The sequence below is a fragment of the Mustelus asterias genome, chromosome 1 (assembly GCF_964213995.1).
Source record: "Mustelus asterias chromosome 1, sMusAst1.hap1.1, whole genome shotgun sequence".
Taxonomy (NCBI): Eukaryota; Metazoa; Chordata; class Chondrichthyes; order Carcharhiniformes; family Triakidae; genus Mustelus; species Mustelus asterias.
In genome coordinates, this window is record NC_135801.1 from 187,123,503 (window position 1) to 187,143,396 (window position 19,894).

Sequence of the window (19,894 nt, forward strand, 5' to 3'; positions counted from 1 at the left end):
TTTCTTAATTGGTAAGGGGAAAAGGGCGGGAGAATGGGATTGGGAGGCATATTAACCATGATCGAATGGCGGAGTGGACTTGATGGGCTGAATGGCCTAACTCTGCTCCTATATCTTATGGTCTTCTGTATCGGCACCTCCAACAGTGCTGCACTTCCTTAGCGCTGCACTGGAGTTGTCTGCTGAGATGACTTGCTCTTGGAGTGGGACTTGAACCCGCAACTTTGTAGCACCAGGGCGAAAACGGAACTGACTGAGCCACGGCTGACCCCAGTTAGACAGAAGATGGAGTCCCACGTGTTTTAAGCTAGCCAGCTCCAAACAACAGAAACTTTAGGGGTTTTTAACGTTAATTATTTTCAAAGGTGAGGAGGTATATTGATGTTTGATAATTGTGACAGTGTAATTTTCTATAACTGTTACTGGGTAGTACAGAACTTGAACATCGCTGAAAAGAGAAATGCTGCTGAAGCTTTTCATCTTGTACTCATCAGGACAAATGCAACAATGCCACGATCACAGCAATTGAGTTGCTTCCAGTATAAATTGCTGGTGATTGTTTGAAATTGGGCATTCTTGCATTTGTCCTCATGAGTTCAAGATCAAAAGCTTCAGCAACACGTCTCCCTTTTTATTGTTGAGTGACTGTCAAAGCTTCCCGGTCATTTTTCGATGAATTACATACCCCTTTTAATATGTGCTTTCACCACCGTATCTTAGAGCACAGAAGGAGGCCAGTTGGCCCATGGTGCCTGTGTCGGCTCTCTGAAAGAACTATCCAATTTGTCTTGCCCCACCACTTGCTTTTTCCCCACAGCCTTGTGAATCTTTCCTTTTCCAGTATTCACTCCATACCCTTTTGAAAGTTACTATTGAATTTGCTTCCAGCACCTTTACAAATCATAACTCTCTGCAGCTTTGGGAAAAAAAGAGCGGAATTTTACCGGCACGTCCGCCCGAGGTTCGTACAATCCCGCCCGAGGCCAATGGAGAATGCCGTTCTTCGAGCCTCGCCAGCCCCAGCAATCAGGCGTGCGGGCCTGTAAAGTTCTGGCTAAAATCTTGTCTCCCCTCCCCTCCCCTCTGCAAAATAAATCTTAAACTGTAAACTTTAAATAAAGTCATCAATGCCAAAATTGAATTTGTTGTTCCGTGCACTCTCGGAATTGGATTCATGTAACATGTTGCAGCTTTATAAAAGTTTGCTTCGGCTGCACTTAAAGTATTGCGTTCAATTCTGGTTGCAGGAAGGATATGGCAGCTTTGGAGAGGGTGCAGAAGGGGTTTACCAAGATGCTGCCTGGATTAGGGTGTATGAGCTATCAGGAGAGACTGGACAAACTAGGGTTCTTTTCTTTGGAGCGGCGGAGGCTGAGGGGAGACCTGATAGAAGTCTATAAAATTGAGAGGCACAGATAGGCATTGACAGTCAGAATCATTTGCCCAGAGTTGAAATGTCTAATACTAGGGGGCATGCACTTAAAGCGAGAGGAGGAAAGATCAAATGAGATATGAAGGGTTTTACACAATGGTCAGTGTCTAGAATGCGCTGCTAGGGGTGGTGATGCAGGCAGATATGATAGAGGTGTTTAAGGGGCTTTTAGATAAGCACATGAATATGCAATGTATAGAGGGATATGGACCAAGGGAAGGCAGAAGGGATTTAAAAAAAAATTTTTTTTAAATATTTTTCCAATTCAGTCAAATCAAGTCCAATTCAGAGTCTCAACAAGTTGAGACATTTCCGATCCAGGCTGACAAGACAGGGCATGCAATCCTCTACCCTGTCCTGGGCCTGATCTGCATGAGCCAAGCTGATTGGAGTAGGCAGATGTCTCCGCCCCCCCCCAGGCTTGATCTCATTTGCATCTTAGCCAAAAGGCCGAGATACCGTTTTTAAAAATTGCTTCATATGAAACATATGAAGCTTAAATGCAACCCAATGGCCACGACCAAGTGCAGCATCCGCATAACTACACTTAATCTTAGCCAAAAGGCCGAGAAGGGATTAGTTTAATTTGGCGTCATGTTCGGCACAACATCGTGGGTCGAAGGGCCTGTTCCTGTGCTGTATTGTTCTGTGATGCACACTTGACAGTGGATAAAGTGGAGAGATTTTCTTATTATTAACCAGGGCTGACTTTTAACCCAATCCAGTAATGGAAAAGCAACATCACTGGAATAATAATTCTCAGTAAGATGTTTAACAACACCAGGTTAAAGTCCAACAGGTTTATTTGGTAGCAAAAGCCACACAAGCTTTTGGAGCTCCAAGCCCCTTCTTCAGGTGAGTGGGAATTCTGTTCACAGACAGAGCATATAAAGACACAAACTCAATTTACCTGCCAATTGAGTTTGTGTCTTTATATGCTCTGTTTGTGAACAGAATTCCCACTCACCTGAAGAAGGGGCTTGGAGCTCCAAAAGCTTGTGTGGCTTTTGCTACCAAATAAACCTGTTGGACTTTAACCTGGTGTTGTTAAACTTCTTACTGTGTTTACCCCAGTCCAACGCCGGCATCTCCACATCATAATAATTCTCCACATGTCTGTATGTCAATCACTGAGGACACTAAACACTAGCAGCTAGTGCATGTGTTCAGGAATAAATTAAAAATGGTGAGTGGAGTGTTGCTCTTTATTCCAAAGGGATTAGACTTCAATCATTTGGAAGTTTTGCTTCATTTCTTTCAATTTTACTAACATTGCCGTGTTGGACTGACCATCATGTCGAGTAGATTCTTCTCATAGAAACATAGAAAATAGAAGCAGAAGTAGGCCATTCGGCCCATCAAGCCTTCTCCGCCATTCATTTTGATCATGGCGGATCATCAAATTCAATATCCTGATCCCACCCTTCCTCACCCCCCACCCCCCCACATCCCTTGATTCCTTAAACCCCAAGAGTTATATCGAATTTCTTCCTGAAATCACACAATGTTTTTGCCTCAACTACATTCTGTGATAATAAATTCCACACATTCACCACTCTCTGGGCGAAGAACTTTCTCCTCACCTTACCAATGAACTTCAGAGAAAGAATTCTGCTGTCCTTACCTGGTCTGGCCTACATGTGACTCCAGAGCTGCAACAATGTGGTTGACTTTCAGCTGCCCTCCAAGAGCAACTAGGGATGGGCAATAAATGCTGATGTGGAGATGCCGGCGTTGGACTGGGGTAAGCACAGTAAGAAGTCTCACAACACCAGGTTAAAGTCCAACGTTGGACTTTAACCTGCTGTTGTGAGACTTCTCACAATAAATGCTGGCCAGCCAATAAGAACATAAGAAGGAGCAGGAGTAGGCCATCTAGCCCCTCGAGCCTGCCCTGCCATTCAATAAGATCATGGCTGATCTGAAGTGGATCAGTTCCACTTGCCCGCCTGATCCCCATAACCCCTAATTCCCTTACTGATCAGGAATCCATCTATCCGTGATTTAAACATATTCAACGAGGTAGCCTCCACCACTCCAGTGGGCAGAGAATTCCAGAGATTCACCACCCTCTGAGAGAAGAGGTTCCTCCTCAACTTTGTCCTAAACTGACCCCCCTTTATTTTGAGGCTGTGCCCTCTAGTTCTAGTTTCCTTTCTAAGTGGAAAGAATCTCTCCACCTCTACCCTATCCAGCCCCTTCATTATCTTATAGGTCTCTATAAGATCCCCCCTCAGCCTTCTAAATTCCAACGAGTACAAACCCAATCTGCTCAGACTCTCCTCCCAATCAACACCCCTCATCTCTGGTATCAACCTGGTGAACCTTCTCTGCACTCCCTCCAAGGCCAATATATCCTTCCGCAAATAAGGGGACCAATACTGCACACAGTATTCCAGCTGCGGCCTCACCAATGCCCTGTACAGATGCAGCAAGACATCTCTGCTTTTGTATTCTATCCCCCTTGCGATATAGGCCAACATCCCATTTGCCTTCTTGATCACATGTTGCACCTGCAGACTGGGTTTTTGCGTCTCATGCACAAGGACCCCCAGGTCCCTTTGCACAGTAGCATGTTGTAATTTTTTTCCATTTAGATAATCCAATTTGCTATTATTTCCTCCAAAGTGAATAACCTTGCATTTGTCAACGTTATACTCCATCTGCCAGATCCTCGCCCACTCACTCAGCCTGTCCAAATCTCTCTGCAGACCTTTTACGCCCTCCACACGATTCACTTTTCCACTTATCTTTGTGTCATCTGCAAACTTTGTTACCCTCCACTCAGTCCCCTCCTCCAGATCGTCTATGTAAATGGTAAATAGTTGAGGCCCCAGTACCGATCCCTGCGGCACGCCACTAGTTACCATCTGCCAACCAGAAAAGCACCCATTTATTCCGACTCTCTGCTTCCTGTCGGATAGCCAATCCCCAATCCACGCTAACACCCTACCCCTAACTCCGTGTGACCCAATCTTCTTCTTCAACTTTTTGTGAGGCACCTTATCAAAGGCCTTTTGGAAATCCAAAAACACCACATCCACCGGTTCCCCTCCGTCAACCGCACTAGTCACATCTTCATAAAAATCCAACAAGTTCGTCAAGCACGACTTCCCCCTCATGAATCCATGCTGCGTCTGCTTAATCGAACCATTTTTATCCAGATGGCCTGCTATTTCTTCTTTAATGATGGATTCCAGCATTTTCCCAACTACAGACGTTAAGCTAACCGGCCTGTAGTTACCCGCCTTTTGTCTATTTCCTTTTTTAAACAGCGGCGTAACATTAGCCATTTTCCAATCCGCCGGCACTACCCCAGAATCCAACGAATTTTGATAAATAATCACTAACGCATCCGCTATTGCCTCTGGCATTTCTTTCAGTACCCTGGGATGCATTCCATCCGGGCCCGGGGACTTGTCCACCTTCAGTCCCGTTAATCTACCAAGCACTGCCTCCCTGGTAACGTTAATTGTATTGAGTACCTCTCCTCCTACCAACCCTCTATCGTTAATATTCGGTAAACTATTTGTGTCTTCCACCGAGAAGACCGACACAAAAAACTTATTTAAAGTTTCAGCCATTTCCTCATTTCCCACTATTAAATCCCCCCTCTCGTCCTCCAAGGGTCTAACATTCACTCTTGCCACTCTATTCCTTTTTATATATTTGTAAAAGCTTTTACTATCATTTTTTATATTTAGAGCTAGCCGAGCTTCATAACCTATCTTTCCTTTCTTTATCGCTTTCTTAGTCGTTCTTTGTCCCACGAATGAGTTTCCTAAAAGGTTTAGCCCTTATCCTCAACCTATGACCCCTAGTTTTGAATTCCTCCACCATCGAGAACATTCTTTCTGAATCTATCCTGTCTAACCCTGTTAGAGTTTTATAAGTTTCTGAGATTTCTCACTCTTCTAAACTCCAGTGAATATAATCCTAACTGACTTAGTCTCTCCTCATATGATAGACCTGTCATCCCAGGAATCAGCCTGGTAAAACTTTAGCTTAATGAGTCAAGTCACTCATACCTTTTGGGGCTCAAGAATAAGAAAAGGATAAAGGAGGAGGAGGTTGGGTCAGGATCTGCGGAAGCAGTTGGCTTGATGGACAGAGTGACTCTTCAGAAAGAAATTATTTTTGCAGGTGACACAAAAATAGGCAGGACTATAAATTGCAATGAGGAAATAACCCTACAAATGGATATAGATAGTTTAGGAGAGTGAGCCAAAAGATGGCAAATGGAGTTTAACGTGGTTAAGTGTGAGGTCATGCATTTTGGTCTCAAAAATGGGAGGGTGACTTTTTATCTAAATGGGGAGAGACGTTGGGGTGCTCCAGTGCAGAGGGATCTGGGTGTCCTCGTTCATGAGTCACAGAAAATTAACATGCAGATACAGCAAATAATAAAGAAAGTGATTAGAATGTTGGCATTTATAGCTAAAGGAATAGAATATAAAGGTAAGGAAGTATTGTTGCAACTATACAAAGCATTGGTGAGGCCGCACCAATTATTGTGCACAGTTTTGGCCCCCTTATTTGAGGAAAGTTGTAGTGGCATTGGAAGCAGTTCAGAGGAGATTCACTAGATTGATTCCAGAGATGTGGGGCTTGTCGTATGAAAAGAGATTGAGCAGTTTAGGCCTATATTCTCTGGAATTTAGAAGAATGAGGGGAGATCAAATTGAGGTATACAAGATGATAAAGTAGACATGGAGTGGATGCTTCCTCTTGAGGCATTCCAGGATGAAAGGTCATAGTCTTAGGATAAGGGGTAGCAAATTTAAAACTGAGTTGAGGCAAAACTACTTCTTCTAATGCATTGTAAATCTGTGGAATTAACTACCCCAAAGTGCGGTGGATGCACAATCTCCCCGTCTCTACATGAGTTTCCTTCAGGTGCTCCGGTTTCCTCCCACAGTTCAAAGGTGGATTCTTTCTTCTCTCTGGATCTCACATAAGTTCATAAGATATAGGAGAAGAAATAGGCATTTGGCCCTTCGAGTGCGCTCCATGATCCATTCGGCCATGGGTGATATGCTCCTCATCCCCATTTTCCTGCCTTCTTCCCATAACCCTTCAACTCTTTACCAATAAAAAATCTGTCTAACTCCTTAAATTTGCCTTCCCGATGAATTGCTGTACCTGCACACTAACCTTTATTCATGTACCAGGGCGCCCAGATCCCCCTCTACCTCAACAGTTCTGCAAGCTCTCTCCATTTAAATAATATGCTGCTTTTCTGGGTCTTGTGCTTCCTTAGGCTTTGCTTGACCTTTCTAAGAGTGTAATGACCTTTCTCTCCTCCCCCACAGGTTACCGAGTTAAGTGTGAGTACATTGCCCACAAGGAAGGGGTTATCAGAGAGGAAATGGTCGTGATCAATAAGAGTGCCTCTGTAAAAGTTACATTGCAAGCACGAGTCCTGGGTAAGTGCGGTGCTCTTTCTCCTCTTCCTCCCTGAGGTGGGGCATGTTGCACAACTCTGACGAACGGTCATCCAGAATCGAAATGTTGGCTCTATTCTCTCCCCACAGATGCTGTCAGTCCTGCTGAGATTTTCCAGCACTTTGTTTTTGTTGTGCATGTGGGCAATGCTGGGCATGTGAGGAATGTTCAGGGCTTTGCTGCTTTTTATTTGAACTGCGCAGTGAAAGTTATGTGTAATGTTCTAGAACAAAGAAAATTACAGCACAGGAACAGGCTCTTCAACCCTCCAAGCCTGCACCGACCATGCTGCCCGACTGATCTAAAAAAACCCTACCTTCCGGGGACCATATCCCTCTATTCCCATCCTATTCATGTATTTGTCCAGACGCCCCCTTAAAAGTCGCCATTGTATCTGCTTCCACTACCTCCCCCGGCAACGAGTTCCAAGCACCCATTGCCTCGTACATCTCCCTTTAAACCTTGACCCTTGCACCTTAAACCTATGCCCTCTAGTAATTTAGGCCTTTGGCTGAAAAATGTGCCACACGCGATCAACAACCATGCAGCCTTGAAACTCCCCTCAAGCCAAACACTCAACAAACCCACAGACACAACAACTGAAGAGAAATGTTGCGGCACAAATGCCAATTGGCAGAAAGACAAATAGACGGCACGGTCTGTGTGGCCAGCAACACTGTTTGATCTGTGCTGCTGCTGCTGTCGTATGTACTGCAGTGTGTGTCTTACTCTCACTGCTGTGGTTATCATCACCTTTTATAAAATGGCTTTGTCTGAACACAGAGTGCTGAATGTAAATGAGCGAGGCATGAGCACTGACCGTGGGTCAAGCTGGGTGGTTCAGCCAGGCAGCTGGAGGTTCTACGAGATGGTTTTCCTTGGTATTCCATACCTGAGGCTATACCAGGAGCGGAAGGCCCCAAACACTTTGCTCATGGAATCCGTATAGTGCAGAGGGCGGCCATTCAACCCAACAGAGCATCTTATCCCTGTAACCCACACATGGCTAATCCACCTAACCTGCACATCTTTGGGTACTAAGGGATAATTTACATTGGCCAATCCACCTAACCCGCACATCTTTGGAGCGTGGGAGGAAACCGGAGCACCCGGAGGAAACCCACGCAGACATGCTTATTTGCGGCACCTGGCAGAATGGGATTGACTCTATGGAATTCCAAAGTCTAGGGTCCAGGCAGCTGAAAGATTGGCCCATTGTTGATGGGGGAGTGTTTAAAATTGGGGATGCTCAGGAGGACAGCATTAGAGGAGTGCAGATATCTCCGAGGATTGTAGGGCCGGAGGAGATTGCAAAGATAGGGAGGGACAAGGCACTTGAGGGGCCAAAGATGAGACTTTTGAATTCAAGATATTGCTTGAAGGGGAGCTAATGTAGGTGAGTGAGCACACAGGGTGATAGGTGGATGGGACTTGGTGCAAGTTAACATAGAAAATAGGAGTGGGAGAAGACCATTCGGCCCTTCAGGTCTGCTCCACCATTCATTTTGATCATGGCAGATCATCCAACTCAATAGCTGATCCCTGAGGCACACCGCTGGTCGCAGGCCTCCAGTTTGAAAAACAACCCTCCACAACCACCCTCTGTCTTCTGTCGTTAAGCCAATTTTGTATCCAATTGGCTACCTCACCCTGGATCCCATGAGATTTAACCTTATGCAACAACCTACCATGGTGGTACCTTGTCAAAGGGAGCAGAGTTTGTAGCAGGGACTGAAAACAGTGGCTTTCATTCTTTCCAACATCGTTCGGAGGAAATTTCTACTCATTCAGTACTGGATGTTGGACAAGCAGCCAGGTGGCACAGTGGTTAGCACTGCTGCCTCACAGCGCCAGGGAGCCGTTTTCGCTTCCCAGCTTGGGCCACTGTCTGCACGGAGTCGGCATGTTCTCCCCATGTCTGCGTGGGTTTCCTCCCAGAGTCTGAAAGACGTGCTGGTTAGGTGCATTGGCCATGCTAAATTCTCCCTCCAATGTACCCGAACAGGCGCCTGAGTGAGGCAACTAGGGGATTTTCACAGTTACTTCATTGCAGTGTTAATGTGACACTAATAAATAAACTTTTAATTTTTAACTTTTGATAATTCAGCAATGGTGGAGAAGTCAAGAGAGGTGGTGATGAGATTGAGCTGGGTGCCAGTGGACATGTGAAACATGATGCTGTGCTTTCAGATGGTGTCACTGAAGGGCAACATGTAGATGAGAAATTGGGCAGCACAGTGGTCGCACAGCGCCAGGGACCTGGGTTCAATTCTGGCCTTGGGTCACTGTCTGTGTGGAGTTTGCACGTTCTCCCCATGTCTGCGTGGGTTCCCTCCGGGTGCTCTGGTTTCCTACCACAGTCCGAAACATGTGCTGTTAGGTCTGTTAGCCATGCTAAATTGCCCCTTTGGTGTCCAAAGATGTGTAGGTTAGGTGGATTAGTCATGGTAAATATGTGGGGTTACGGGGATAAGGCGGAGGGGAGTGCCTGGGTGGGGTCTTCTTTTGGAGAGTTGGTGTAGACTTGATGGGCCGAATGGCCTCTTTCTGCACTATAGGGTTTCAGTAGTTCAAGGAGGGGACCAGTGATCGTGCCTTGGGAGATCCCAGAAGCAACAATGCAAGAGTGGGAAGAGAAGCCATTACACGTGACATTCTGACTCCATTTTAATAAATAGGAATGAAGCGGTTGAGTACAGTTCTGCCCAGCTGGACAAGAATGGAGAGGCTGCTAGAAGTGAGCAATAAACTTCGTTTGTGCCATGTGTAACCCAGATAGCAAAAATAACTAGCAGTTCAGCAATGAGACAATTGACTAATGGGTTGTTTTTAGTAGCCCTGAATAGGACAAGGCAGAAGAGTTTGCTCTGGATGGAATTGGGAGTTTTCCATTCTGAAATGGGTGTCCAAAATGCAGGAAGAGTTCTTCTGCCATTCCTCTCACACCAGTAAAGCGTTGACCCATGGCAACTTTTCAAAAAAGAAACCTTGGTAAACTGTATTGATTCTTTCTCCTTATTCCCATTCTCGGGATGTGGGCAAGACAGAACATTTATTTGCACCCCTAGCTACCCTCCAGAAGGTTGTGGTAAGCCTCTTTCTTAAACCAAGTATCACAGCAAGAGACCCATTGAACCTGCGCTGGCTCTTTGACAGAGTTTTCCAATTTGTCCCACTTCCCTGCTTTTGCCCAGAGCTCTGAAACTTTATTTCCTTCGGATACTTATCCAATTACATTTCAATATGTTTAAAGCAGGGATAGATTTCTGGGCTCTCGGGGAAATTAAGGGAAAATGAAGTTGAAGCCCCAGATCAGCCATGACCGGTGACCAGTGGTGTCCCGCAGGGTTCAGTGTTGGGGCCACAGCTGTTCTCTTTATATATTAACGATCTAGATGACGGGACTGGGGGCATTCTGGCCAAGTTTGCCGATGATACAAAGATAGGTGGAGGGGCAGGTAGTATTGAGGAGGTGGGGAGGCTGCAGAAAGATTTAGACAGTTTAGGAGAGTGGTCCAAGAAGTGGCTGATGAAATTCAACGTGGGCAAGTGCGAGGTCTTGCACTTTGGAAAAAAGAATAGAGGCATGGACTATTTTCTAAACGGTGACAAAATTCATAATGCTAAAGTGCAAAGGGACTTGGGAGTCCTAGTCCAGGATTCTCTAAAGGTAAACTTGCAGGTTGAGTCCGTAATTAAGAAAGCAAATGTAATGTTGTCATTTATCTCAAGAGGCTTGGAATACAAAAGCAGGGCTGAGGCTTTATAAAGCACTGGTTAGGCCCCATTTGGAGTACTGTGAGCAATTTTGGGCCCCACACCTCAGGAAGGACATACTGGCACTGGAGCGGGTCCAGCGGAGATTCACACGGATGATCCCAGGAATGGTAGGCCTGACATACGATGAACGTCTGAGGATCGTGGGATTATATTCATTGGAGTTTAGGAGGTTGAGGGGAGATCTGATAGAAACTTACAAGATAATGAACGGCTTAGATAGGATGGACGTAGGGAAGTTGTTTCCATTAGCAGGGGAGACTAGGACGCAGGGGCACAGCCTTAGAATAAAAGGGAGTCACTTTAGAACAGAGATGAGGAGAAATTTCTTCAGCCAGAGGGTGGTAGGTCTGTGGAATTCATTGCCACAGAGGGCTGTGGAGGCCGAGACGTTGAGCGTCTTCAAGACAGAAATTGATAAATTCTTGATTTCTCGAGGAATTAAGGGCTATGGGGAGAGAGCGGGTAAATGGAGTTGAAATCAACCATGATTGAATGGTGGAGTGGACTCGATGGGCCGAATGGCCTTACTTCCGCTCCTATGTCTTATGGTCTTATGGTCTTATGACCGTATTGAATGGCGGAGCAGGCTCAATAGGCCTTGTGGTCCACCCCTTCCCCTGTTTCTTGTAAGAAGTCTCACAACACCAGGTTAAAGTCCAACAGGTTTATTTGGAATCAAGAGCTTTTGGAGCGCTGCTCCTTCATCAGGTGAGTGGAGGTTAGTTCACAAACATAGCTTATGGCAAAAAACACAATATGCGCTGTGTTTGTGAACTAACCTCCACTCACCTGATGAAGGAGCAGCCCTCTGAAAGCTCATGATTCCAAATAAACCTGTTGGACTTTAACCTGGTGTTGTGAGACTTCTTACTGTGCCCACCCCAGTCCAAAGCTGACATCTCTACCTCCTCCTCCTTGTGGTCATATAATAGGGTCACAGAAACTCTACGGTGCAAAAGGAGGCCATTCGGCCCATCAAGCCTGACCGACGACAATCCCACTGTTCTATCTTTTGAAAGTTGCAGTTAAATCTACTTGCACCACCTTTGCATGCCACATCATAAAACACGCGTGTATTAAAAAAAATTGTCTCTACCCGTCATCTCTGCCCCTTTTGCTAATCAATCCTCTGGTAATCGATCCCTCTGCCACTGGTGCCAGTTTCATCTTCCTTACTCTAGCCCATCCCCTTTTTAAGGTTTTGAACACCTCCGATAAATCTCTCTCAATCTTCACTGACCTGAGGAGAACAAGCTCCACTTCCCCAGTCTCTCCACACAACGCGCGTTCCCCATTCTGTACCACTCTCGTCAGTCGTCCTTTGCGTGCTGTTTGTAGTGAAGTTAATCCCGCTCTGCGGCTGAGTACCCATTGATTCTGTTTACACTTCCTGCTGCCTCGGCAAAGCAGCCAGCATAATTAAGGACCCCACGCACCCCGGACATTCTCTCTTCCACCTTCTTCCGTTGGGGAAAAAGATACAAAGGTCTGAGGTCACGAACCAATCGACTCAAGAACAAAGAAAATTACAGCACAGGAACAGACCCTTCGGCCCTCCAAGCCTGCACCAACCATGCTGCCCAACTCAACCAAAACCCCCTACCCTTCCGGGGACCATATCCCTCTAGTCCCATCTCATTCATGTACTTGTCAAGACGCCCCTTAAAAGTCACTACCATATCCACTTCCACTACCTTCCCCGGCAACGAGTTCCAGGCACCCACCACTCTGTGTAAAAAAAAAAAAATCTGCCTCGTACATCTCTTAAAACTTGCCCCTCGTACCTTAAACCTATTCCCCCTAGTAATTGAACATCTTCTTCCCTGCTGCCATCAGACTTTTGAATGGACTTACCGTGCATTCAGTTGATCTTTCTCTATACCCTAGCTGTGACTGTAACACTACATTCTGCACTCTCTCCTTTCCTTCTCTATAAACGGTATGCTTTGTCTGTTTAGCGCACAAAATGATACTTTTCACTGTATGCCAATACATGTAGCAATAATAAATCAAATCAAGATGACTTCTACCCACGATGAAAGGGCATGAGGTCCGATTTTGGGATTCCCTGCGCTGGCTCATGCCAAGTCAAAGCCTTAATGCTCTGATGGTTTGGTCATGGAGACCCAGCATGCATCTGGCAGTATCAGCGGCTGTCGTGGTGAAGCGTGAGCCATTGTTGCACAACCAGGCGATTTTATAGGACTATTCCTGCTTGCAGAGAAGCCCAACACTTGTCAGAGCCGCTGTGGAATTCTATTTGATTACTGATTTTCTTTTATCAAGGCAGAAATCTGCCCTGTGTCACTCCCCCAACACCATTTTTAATACCGCGCAAAGCCTTATCAGCTTGTAACAGAGCTATTGAACAATAACCATGAGAGGCCAATAAACAACCTGTGTGGGAAGTAGTGCAATAGATTAGTGCGGCCTTGCCACTCTTTTGCTGTGAGTCACAAGGTATAAATCACCGTGGCATTTTCTCAGCATTGAGGGGGACAATAACTTGGATTTGTACTGATTCTCTAACATTGTGAAATGTCCCAAGGTGCTCAGTGAGAGCATAGCTAGGATTAGCTTTGACACAGAGCCAGTTAAGGCAACACTGGGGCCAGTGACCAAAGACTCGGTCAGAGCGATAGGTTTTAAGGAGCTTCTCAAGGCAGGAGAATGCCAGAGCTGTCTGAAGCTCGGTGGCACAGTGGTTAGCACTGTTGCTTCACAGCGCCAGGGACCTGGGTCAATTCTTGACTTGGGTCACTGTCTGTGCGGAGTCTGCACGTTCTCTGTGTCTGAGTGGCAGATGGAGTTTAATTTAGATAAATGCGAGGTGATGCATTTTGGTAGATTGAACCAGGGCAGGGCTTACTCAGTTAATGGTAGGGCGTTGGGGAGAGTTACAGAACAAAGAGATCTAGGCGTACATGTTCATAGCTCCTTGAAAGTGGAGTCACAGGTGGACAGAGTGGTGAAGAAGGCATTCGGCATGCTTAGTTTCATCAGTCAGAATATTGAATACAGGAGTTGGGACGTCTTGTAGAAGTTGTACAAGACATTGGTAAGGCCACACTTGGAATACTGTCAATACTGCAATTCTGGTCACCCTATTATAGAAAGGATATTATTAAACTAGAAAGAGTGCAGAAAAGATTTACTTGGATGCTACTGGGACTTGATGGATTGAGTTATAAGGAGAGACTGGGACTTTTTTCTCTGGAGCGTAGGAGGCTGAGGGGTGATCTTATAGAGGTCTATAAAATAATGAGGGGCACAGATCAGCTAGATAGTCGATATCTTTTCCCAAAGGTAGGGGAGTCTAAAACTAGAGGGCATAGGTTTAAGGGGAGAGATACAAAAGTGTCCGGAGGGGCAATTTTTTCACAGAGGGCGGTGAGTGTCTGAAACAAGCTGCCAGAGGTAGTAGTAGAGGCGGGTACAATTTTGTCTTTTTAAAAAGCATTTCGATAGTTCCATGGGTATAGAGGGATATGGGCCAAATGCGGGCAATTGGGATTAGCTTAGGGGTTTTAAAAAAGAAAGAGCGGCATGGACAAGTTGGGCCGAAGGGCCTATTTCCATGCTGTAAACCTCTATGACTCTGAGTGGGTTTCCTCCGGGTGTTCTGGTTTCCTCCCACAATTCGAAAGACTTGCTGGTTAGGGTGCGTTGGCCATGCTAAATTCTCCCTCTGTGTACCTGAACAGGTGCTGGAGTGTGGCGACTTGGGGATTTTCACAGTATTGCAATGTTGATGTGTTACCATTGACCAGAAACTCAACTGGACTCACCACATAAACACAGTGGCTGCAAGAGCAGGTCAGATGCTAGGAATACTGCGGCGAGTAACTCACCTCCTGACTCCCCAAAGCCTATCCACCATCTACAAGGCACAAGTCAAGGGTGCGATGGAATGCTCCCCACTTGCCTGGATGGGTGCAGCTCCAACAGCACTCGGGAAGCTTGACACCATCCAGGACAAAGCAGCCCGCTTGATTGGAACCACATCCACTCCTTCCGCCACCGACGCTCAGTAGCAGCAGCTATCTTGTATCTATCTTGCTGCTATCTTGCTGCTATCCGCAAGATACACTGCAGCAATACACCAAAGAATGTTAGACAACCTTCCAAACCCACGACCACTTCCATCTAGAAGGACAAGGGCAGCAGATACATGGCAACACCAGCATCTTCAAGTTCCCCTCCAAGCCACTCACCATCCTGACTTGGAAATATATCACTGTTCCTTCACTGTTGCTGGGTCAAAATCCTGGAATTCTCTCCCTAACGGCATTCTGGGTCAACCTTCAACATGTGGACTGCAGTGATTCAAGAAGGCAGCTCACCACCACCTTCTCGAGGGCAACTAGGGGTGGGCAATAACCGCTGGCCAGCCAGCGACGCCCATGTCCTACGAATGAATAAAGAAAATGTAAACCCACTTGTGGCACTAACAATTGAGGTTGGAGAGGCGGAAAGGGGCTGAATTAGAGGAGAGCAGATATAGTATCCCTACATTACAGAAGGAGGCCATTCGGTCCATGGAGTCTGTGCTGACCACATCCCATTGAGGCCCTATTCCTGTAACCCCACACACTTACCCTGCTAATCCCCTGATCAATTTAGCATCGCCAATTAACCTATTCTGCACATCTTTGGACTGTGGCAGGAAACCCACGCAGACATGGAGAGAAAGCGCTGACTCCACACAGTGATCCGAGGCTGGAATTGAACCTGGGACCCTGGTGTTGAGGCAACAGTGCTAACCACTGTGCCACCATGCCACCCTATCCTGGAGGGTTGGCGAGGCTGGGCCTGTGACAGAGGAAGGCATGAGGCCTTCGAGGGATTTGGAGACCAGGATGAGAATTTTAAAACCGAGGTGTTGCTTGATAGCTGGGAGTTGATGTGGATCAGTGACCATAGAGCTGTTGGGTGAACAGGACTTAATCGAAGTTAGGATATGGAGTAGCAATGTTTTAGATGATCTCACGTTTATGCACTGGTTTGTTTATTGTTCATGGGATGTGGGCGTCACTCGTTGGGCCAGCATTTATTGCCCCTCCCTGAGAGCATTTGAGAGTCAACCACATTGCTGTGGCTCTGGGGTCACATGTAGGCCAGACCAGGTAAGGATGGCAGATTTCCTTCCCCAAGGGATATTAGTTGTGAGGCAGCAGTGCTAACCACTGTCCCACCGTGACGCCCTGTGTTTAATGCAAGCCTACTTGCGACACCAATAAATAAATGAACTTTAAACGTAGCATGTATAAGAGACTCAGTGGCAGGATTACGTTGTAGCCATTTTTAGTTTGTCAGATTTATGTATTTATTAAGCATTGGGAAGTACCCTGCTCAAAAACCGTGACCATTGATGCTTGAACCCATTTCTTGGAGTGACGTTTAAATGGGGATTGCTGAGAATCGAGTAGGATTATTGGGATGGGTTAGAAACTGGCAGAGTTGTACTCTGTGAACTGAGAGAGTGTGTATAGATGGGTCTTTTTCTAAGTGGAGGTCGGTCACCAGTGGTGTGCCCCAGGGATCTGTTCTGGGACCCTTGCTGTTTGTCATTTTCATAAATGACCTGGATGAGGAAGTGGAGGGATGGGTTGGTAAGTTTGCCGACGACACGAAGGGGTTGTGGATAGTTTGGAGGGATGTCAGAAGTTACAGAGGGACATAGATAGGATGCAAGACTGGGCGGAGAAGTGGCAGATGGACTTCAACTCAGATAAATGCGTAGTGGTCCATTTTGGCAGGTGAAATGGGATGAAGGAGTACAATATAAAGGGAAAGACTCTTAGTACGGTAGAGGGTCAGAAGGACCTTGGGGTCCGGGTCCATAGGACTCTAAAATCGGCCCCGCAGGTGGAGGAGGTGGTTAAGAAGGCGTATGGTGTGCTGGCCTTTATCAATCGAGGGATTGAGTTTAGGAGTCCGGGGATAATGATGCAGCTATATAAGACCCTCGTCAGATCCCACTTGGAGTACTGTGCTCAGTTCTGGTCGCCTCATTACAGGAAGGATGTGGAAAAGATTGAAAGGGTGCAGAGGAGATTTACAAGGATGTTGCCTGAATTGAGTGGCATGCCTTATGAGGATAGGCTGAGGGAGCTTGGTCTTTTCTCCTTGGAGAGACGTAGGATGAGAGGAGACCTAATAGAGGTGTATAAGATGTTGAGAGGCGTAGATCAGGTAGACTCTCAGAGGCTTTTTCCCAGCGTGGAAATGGCTGCTACAAGAGGACACAGGTTTAAGGTGCTGGGGGGTATGTACAGGGGAAATGTTAGGGGGAAGTTTTTCACACAGAGGATGGTGGGTGAGTGGAATCGGCTGCCGTCAGTGGTGGTGGAGGCAAACTCAATAGGGTCTTTTAAGAGACTCCTGGATGAGTATATGGGACTTAACAGGATGGAGGGTTATAGGTAGGCCTAAAAAGTAGGGATATGTTCGGCACAACTTGTGGGGCCGAAGGGCCTGTTTTGTGCTGTAGTTTTCTATGTTTCTATGAATTGGGTCAAGAATGCCCACACCTAAGGCGATTATCTTCCCATTAGTCAGGGTTGGGTTTTAACCAATCTCCCAGAGCTGTAAATACAGAGATAATATGCCTGAGCTCTGCAACCCTTGCCAAAAACAGAACCTGTTGAAATTGAGCAGAAACGAGTTTTAATGGACATTTCAGAGAGATATGGAAATAACTTGCTCCAATCCAAGTGGCGATTTAGGAAATGGACATAAAGGATTATTTTCTCGACCTAGGGAATTAGTGTTGGCACGAGTTCAAACATCTGCACACCATTAGTGTTAGGCCGAGAATGCACTTTTTGAATGGGTTTACTGTAGATACAGATGAGGATCATTGTAGCTGATTGATATCAAGCGTTTCTGAATGGAGGGCTGTGACAAGTGGCGTTCCTCAGGGATCAGTGCTGGGACCTTTGCTGTTTGTAATATGTATATAAATGATTTGGAGGAACATGTAACTGGATTGATTAGTAAGTTTGCGGACGACGCAAAGGTTGGTGGATTTGCGGATAGCGATGAGGATACAGCAGGATATGGATCGGTTGGAGACTTGGACAGAGATGGCAGATGGAGTTTAATCCGGACAAATGTGAGGTAATGCATTTTGGAAGGTCTAATACAGATAGGAAATATACAGTAAATGGCAGAACCCTTCAGAGTATTGATAGGCAAAGGGATCTGGGTGTACAGGTACACAGGTCACTGAAAGTGGCAATGCAGGTGGAGAAGGTATACGGCATGCTTGCCTTCATCGGCCGGGCCATTGAGTTAAAAAATTGGCAAGTCATGTTGCAGCTTTATAGAACCTTAGTTAAGCCGCACTTGGAATATAGTGTTCAATTCTGGTCACCACACTACCAGAAGGATGTGGAGGCTTTGGAGAGGGTACAGAAAAGATTTACCAGGATGTTGCCTGGTATTGTGGGCATTAGCTATGAGGAGAGGTTGGAGAAACTTGGTTTGTTCTCACTGGAGCGACGGAGGTTGAGGGGTGACCTGATAGAAGTCTACAAGATTGAGAGGCATGGACAGAGTGGATAGTCAGGTTTTATCCAGGGTGGAAGAGTCAATTACTCGGGGTCACAGGGTTAAGGTGTGAGGGGCAAGGCTTAAAGGAGATGTACGAGGCAGATTTTTTACACAGAGTAGTGGGTGCCTGGAACTCATTGCCAGGGGAGGTAGTGGAAGCGGATACGGTAGTGACTTTTAAGGGATGTCTTGACAAATATATGAATAGGATGGGAATGGAGGGATATGGTCCCCGGAAGGGTAGGGGGTTTTAGTTCAGTCGGGCAGCATGGTCGGTGCAGGCTTGGAGGGCCGAAGGGCCTGTTCCTGTGCTGTAATTTTCTTTGTTCAAGCACCACAGTGCAGCTCATGGTTTTGCATTGTCGGCCGGTTTGGGGGGAGATGCTGGCACAGTGGTAATGTCACGGGACTAGTAATCCAAGCTTGGCACCCTTGGGGCATGTGCTCAAATCCCACCAAGGCAGCTGATGGAGTTTAAATTCCATCAATAAAAGTCTGGAGTTGTAAACTAATCTCTGTAATGCTGACCATAAAACTATCACCGGCTGACATAAAAAACCTGTCTGGGTTACTGATGTCCTTCAGGGAAGGAAATCTGCCATCCATACCCAGTCTGGCCCACATGTGACTCCCGATCTACGGCACTGTTTTTTTAATTCATTCGTGGGACATGGGCGTCGCTGACTGGCCTGCATTTATTGCCCATCCCCAGTTGCCCTTGATTTTATTTAGTAGTATCACAAGTAGGCTTAAATTAACACTGCAATGAAGTTATTGAAAATCCCCTCGTCACCACACTCCGGTGCCTGTTCGGGTACGCTGAGGGAGAATTTAACATGGCCAATGTACCTAACCAGCATGTCGTTCCGATTTGAGGGAGGAAACCAGAGCACTCGGAGGAAACCCTCTCGGGCACGGGGAGAATGTGCAGATTTCACACAGACAGTGACTCAAGCCAGGAATCGAACCCAGGTCCCTGGCATTGAGGCAGCAGTGCTGACCACTGTGCTGCCCCAAGAGAAAGTGGTGATGAGCTGCCTTCTTGGATCGCTTCCATCCATGTGCTGTGGGTTGACTCGCAATGCCGTTGGGGAGGAAATTCCAGGATTTTAACCCAGCGACTGCGAAGGAACGGCGATATATTTCCAAGTCAGGATGGTGAGTGGCGTGGAGGGGAACTTGCAGGTGGTGGTGTTCCCATGTATCTGCTGCCCTTGTCCTTCTAGATGGAGATGATTGTGGGTTTGTAAGGTGCTGTCTAAGGATCTTTGGTGAATGCGGCAGTGCATCTTGTAGATGGTACACACTGCTGCTACTGAGCGTTGGTGTGGAGGGAGTAGATGTTTGTGGATGTGTTATGGATAGGCGAGAGACAGGCAAATTGTGTTTGGAATTATTTTTAAAGTATGCGTTGGCTTATTTTGGCACTGACTTGCGGAAATAGTCCATGTAGAACATCAATCTGAAATATAAAGATCCCATTGAAAACTGAGATCAAGAGGAGGCTCAAACATATCGATAAATGAGACTAATTACCTTTAGCTGTCTGCTGCTGGGGATGAACAATGTATTAAATGCATGGCATAGATAGTCAGAGGTTTACAGCATGGAAACAGCCCTTCGGCCCAACTTGTCCATGCTGTCCCTTTTTTGTTTTTAACCCATATTCCTCTACCCATC

The 19,894-nt window shown here is 46.3% G+C and overlaps 1 protein-coding gene across 1 annotated transcript in view; it reads left to right on the forward strand.

Annotated features, from left to right (window-relative positions):
• adisspb (adipose secreted signaling protein b) overlaps window positions 1-19,894 on the forward strand; it is a 148,001-nt gene that overhangs the window by 101,487 nt on the left and 26,620 nt on the right. Inside the window, exon 4 of the mRNA XM_078224256.1 lies at window positions 6,745-6,858. Coding sequence (XP_078080382.1) covers window positions 6,745-6,858 — 114 coding nt within the window. The remainder of the gene's footprint in view (window positions 1-6,744; window positions 6,859-19,894) is intronic.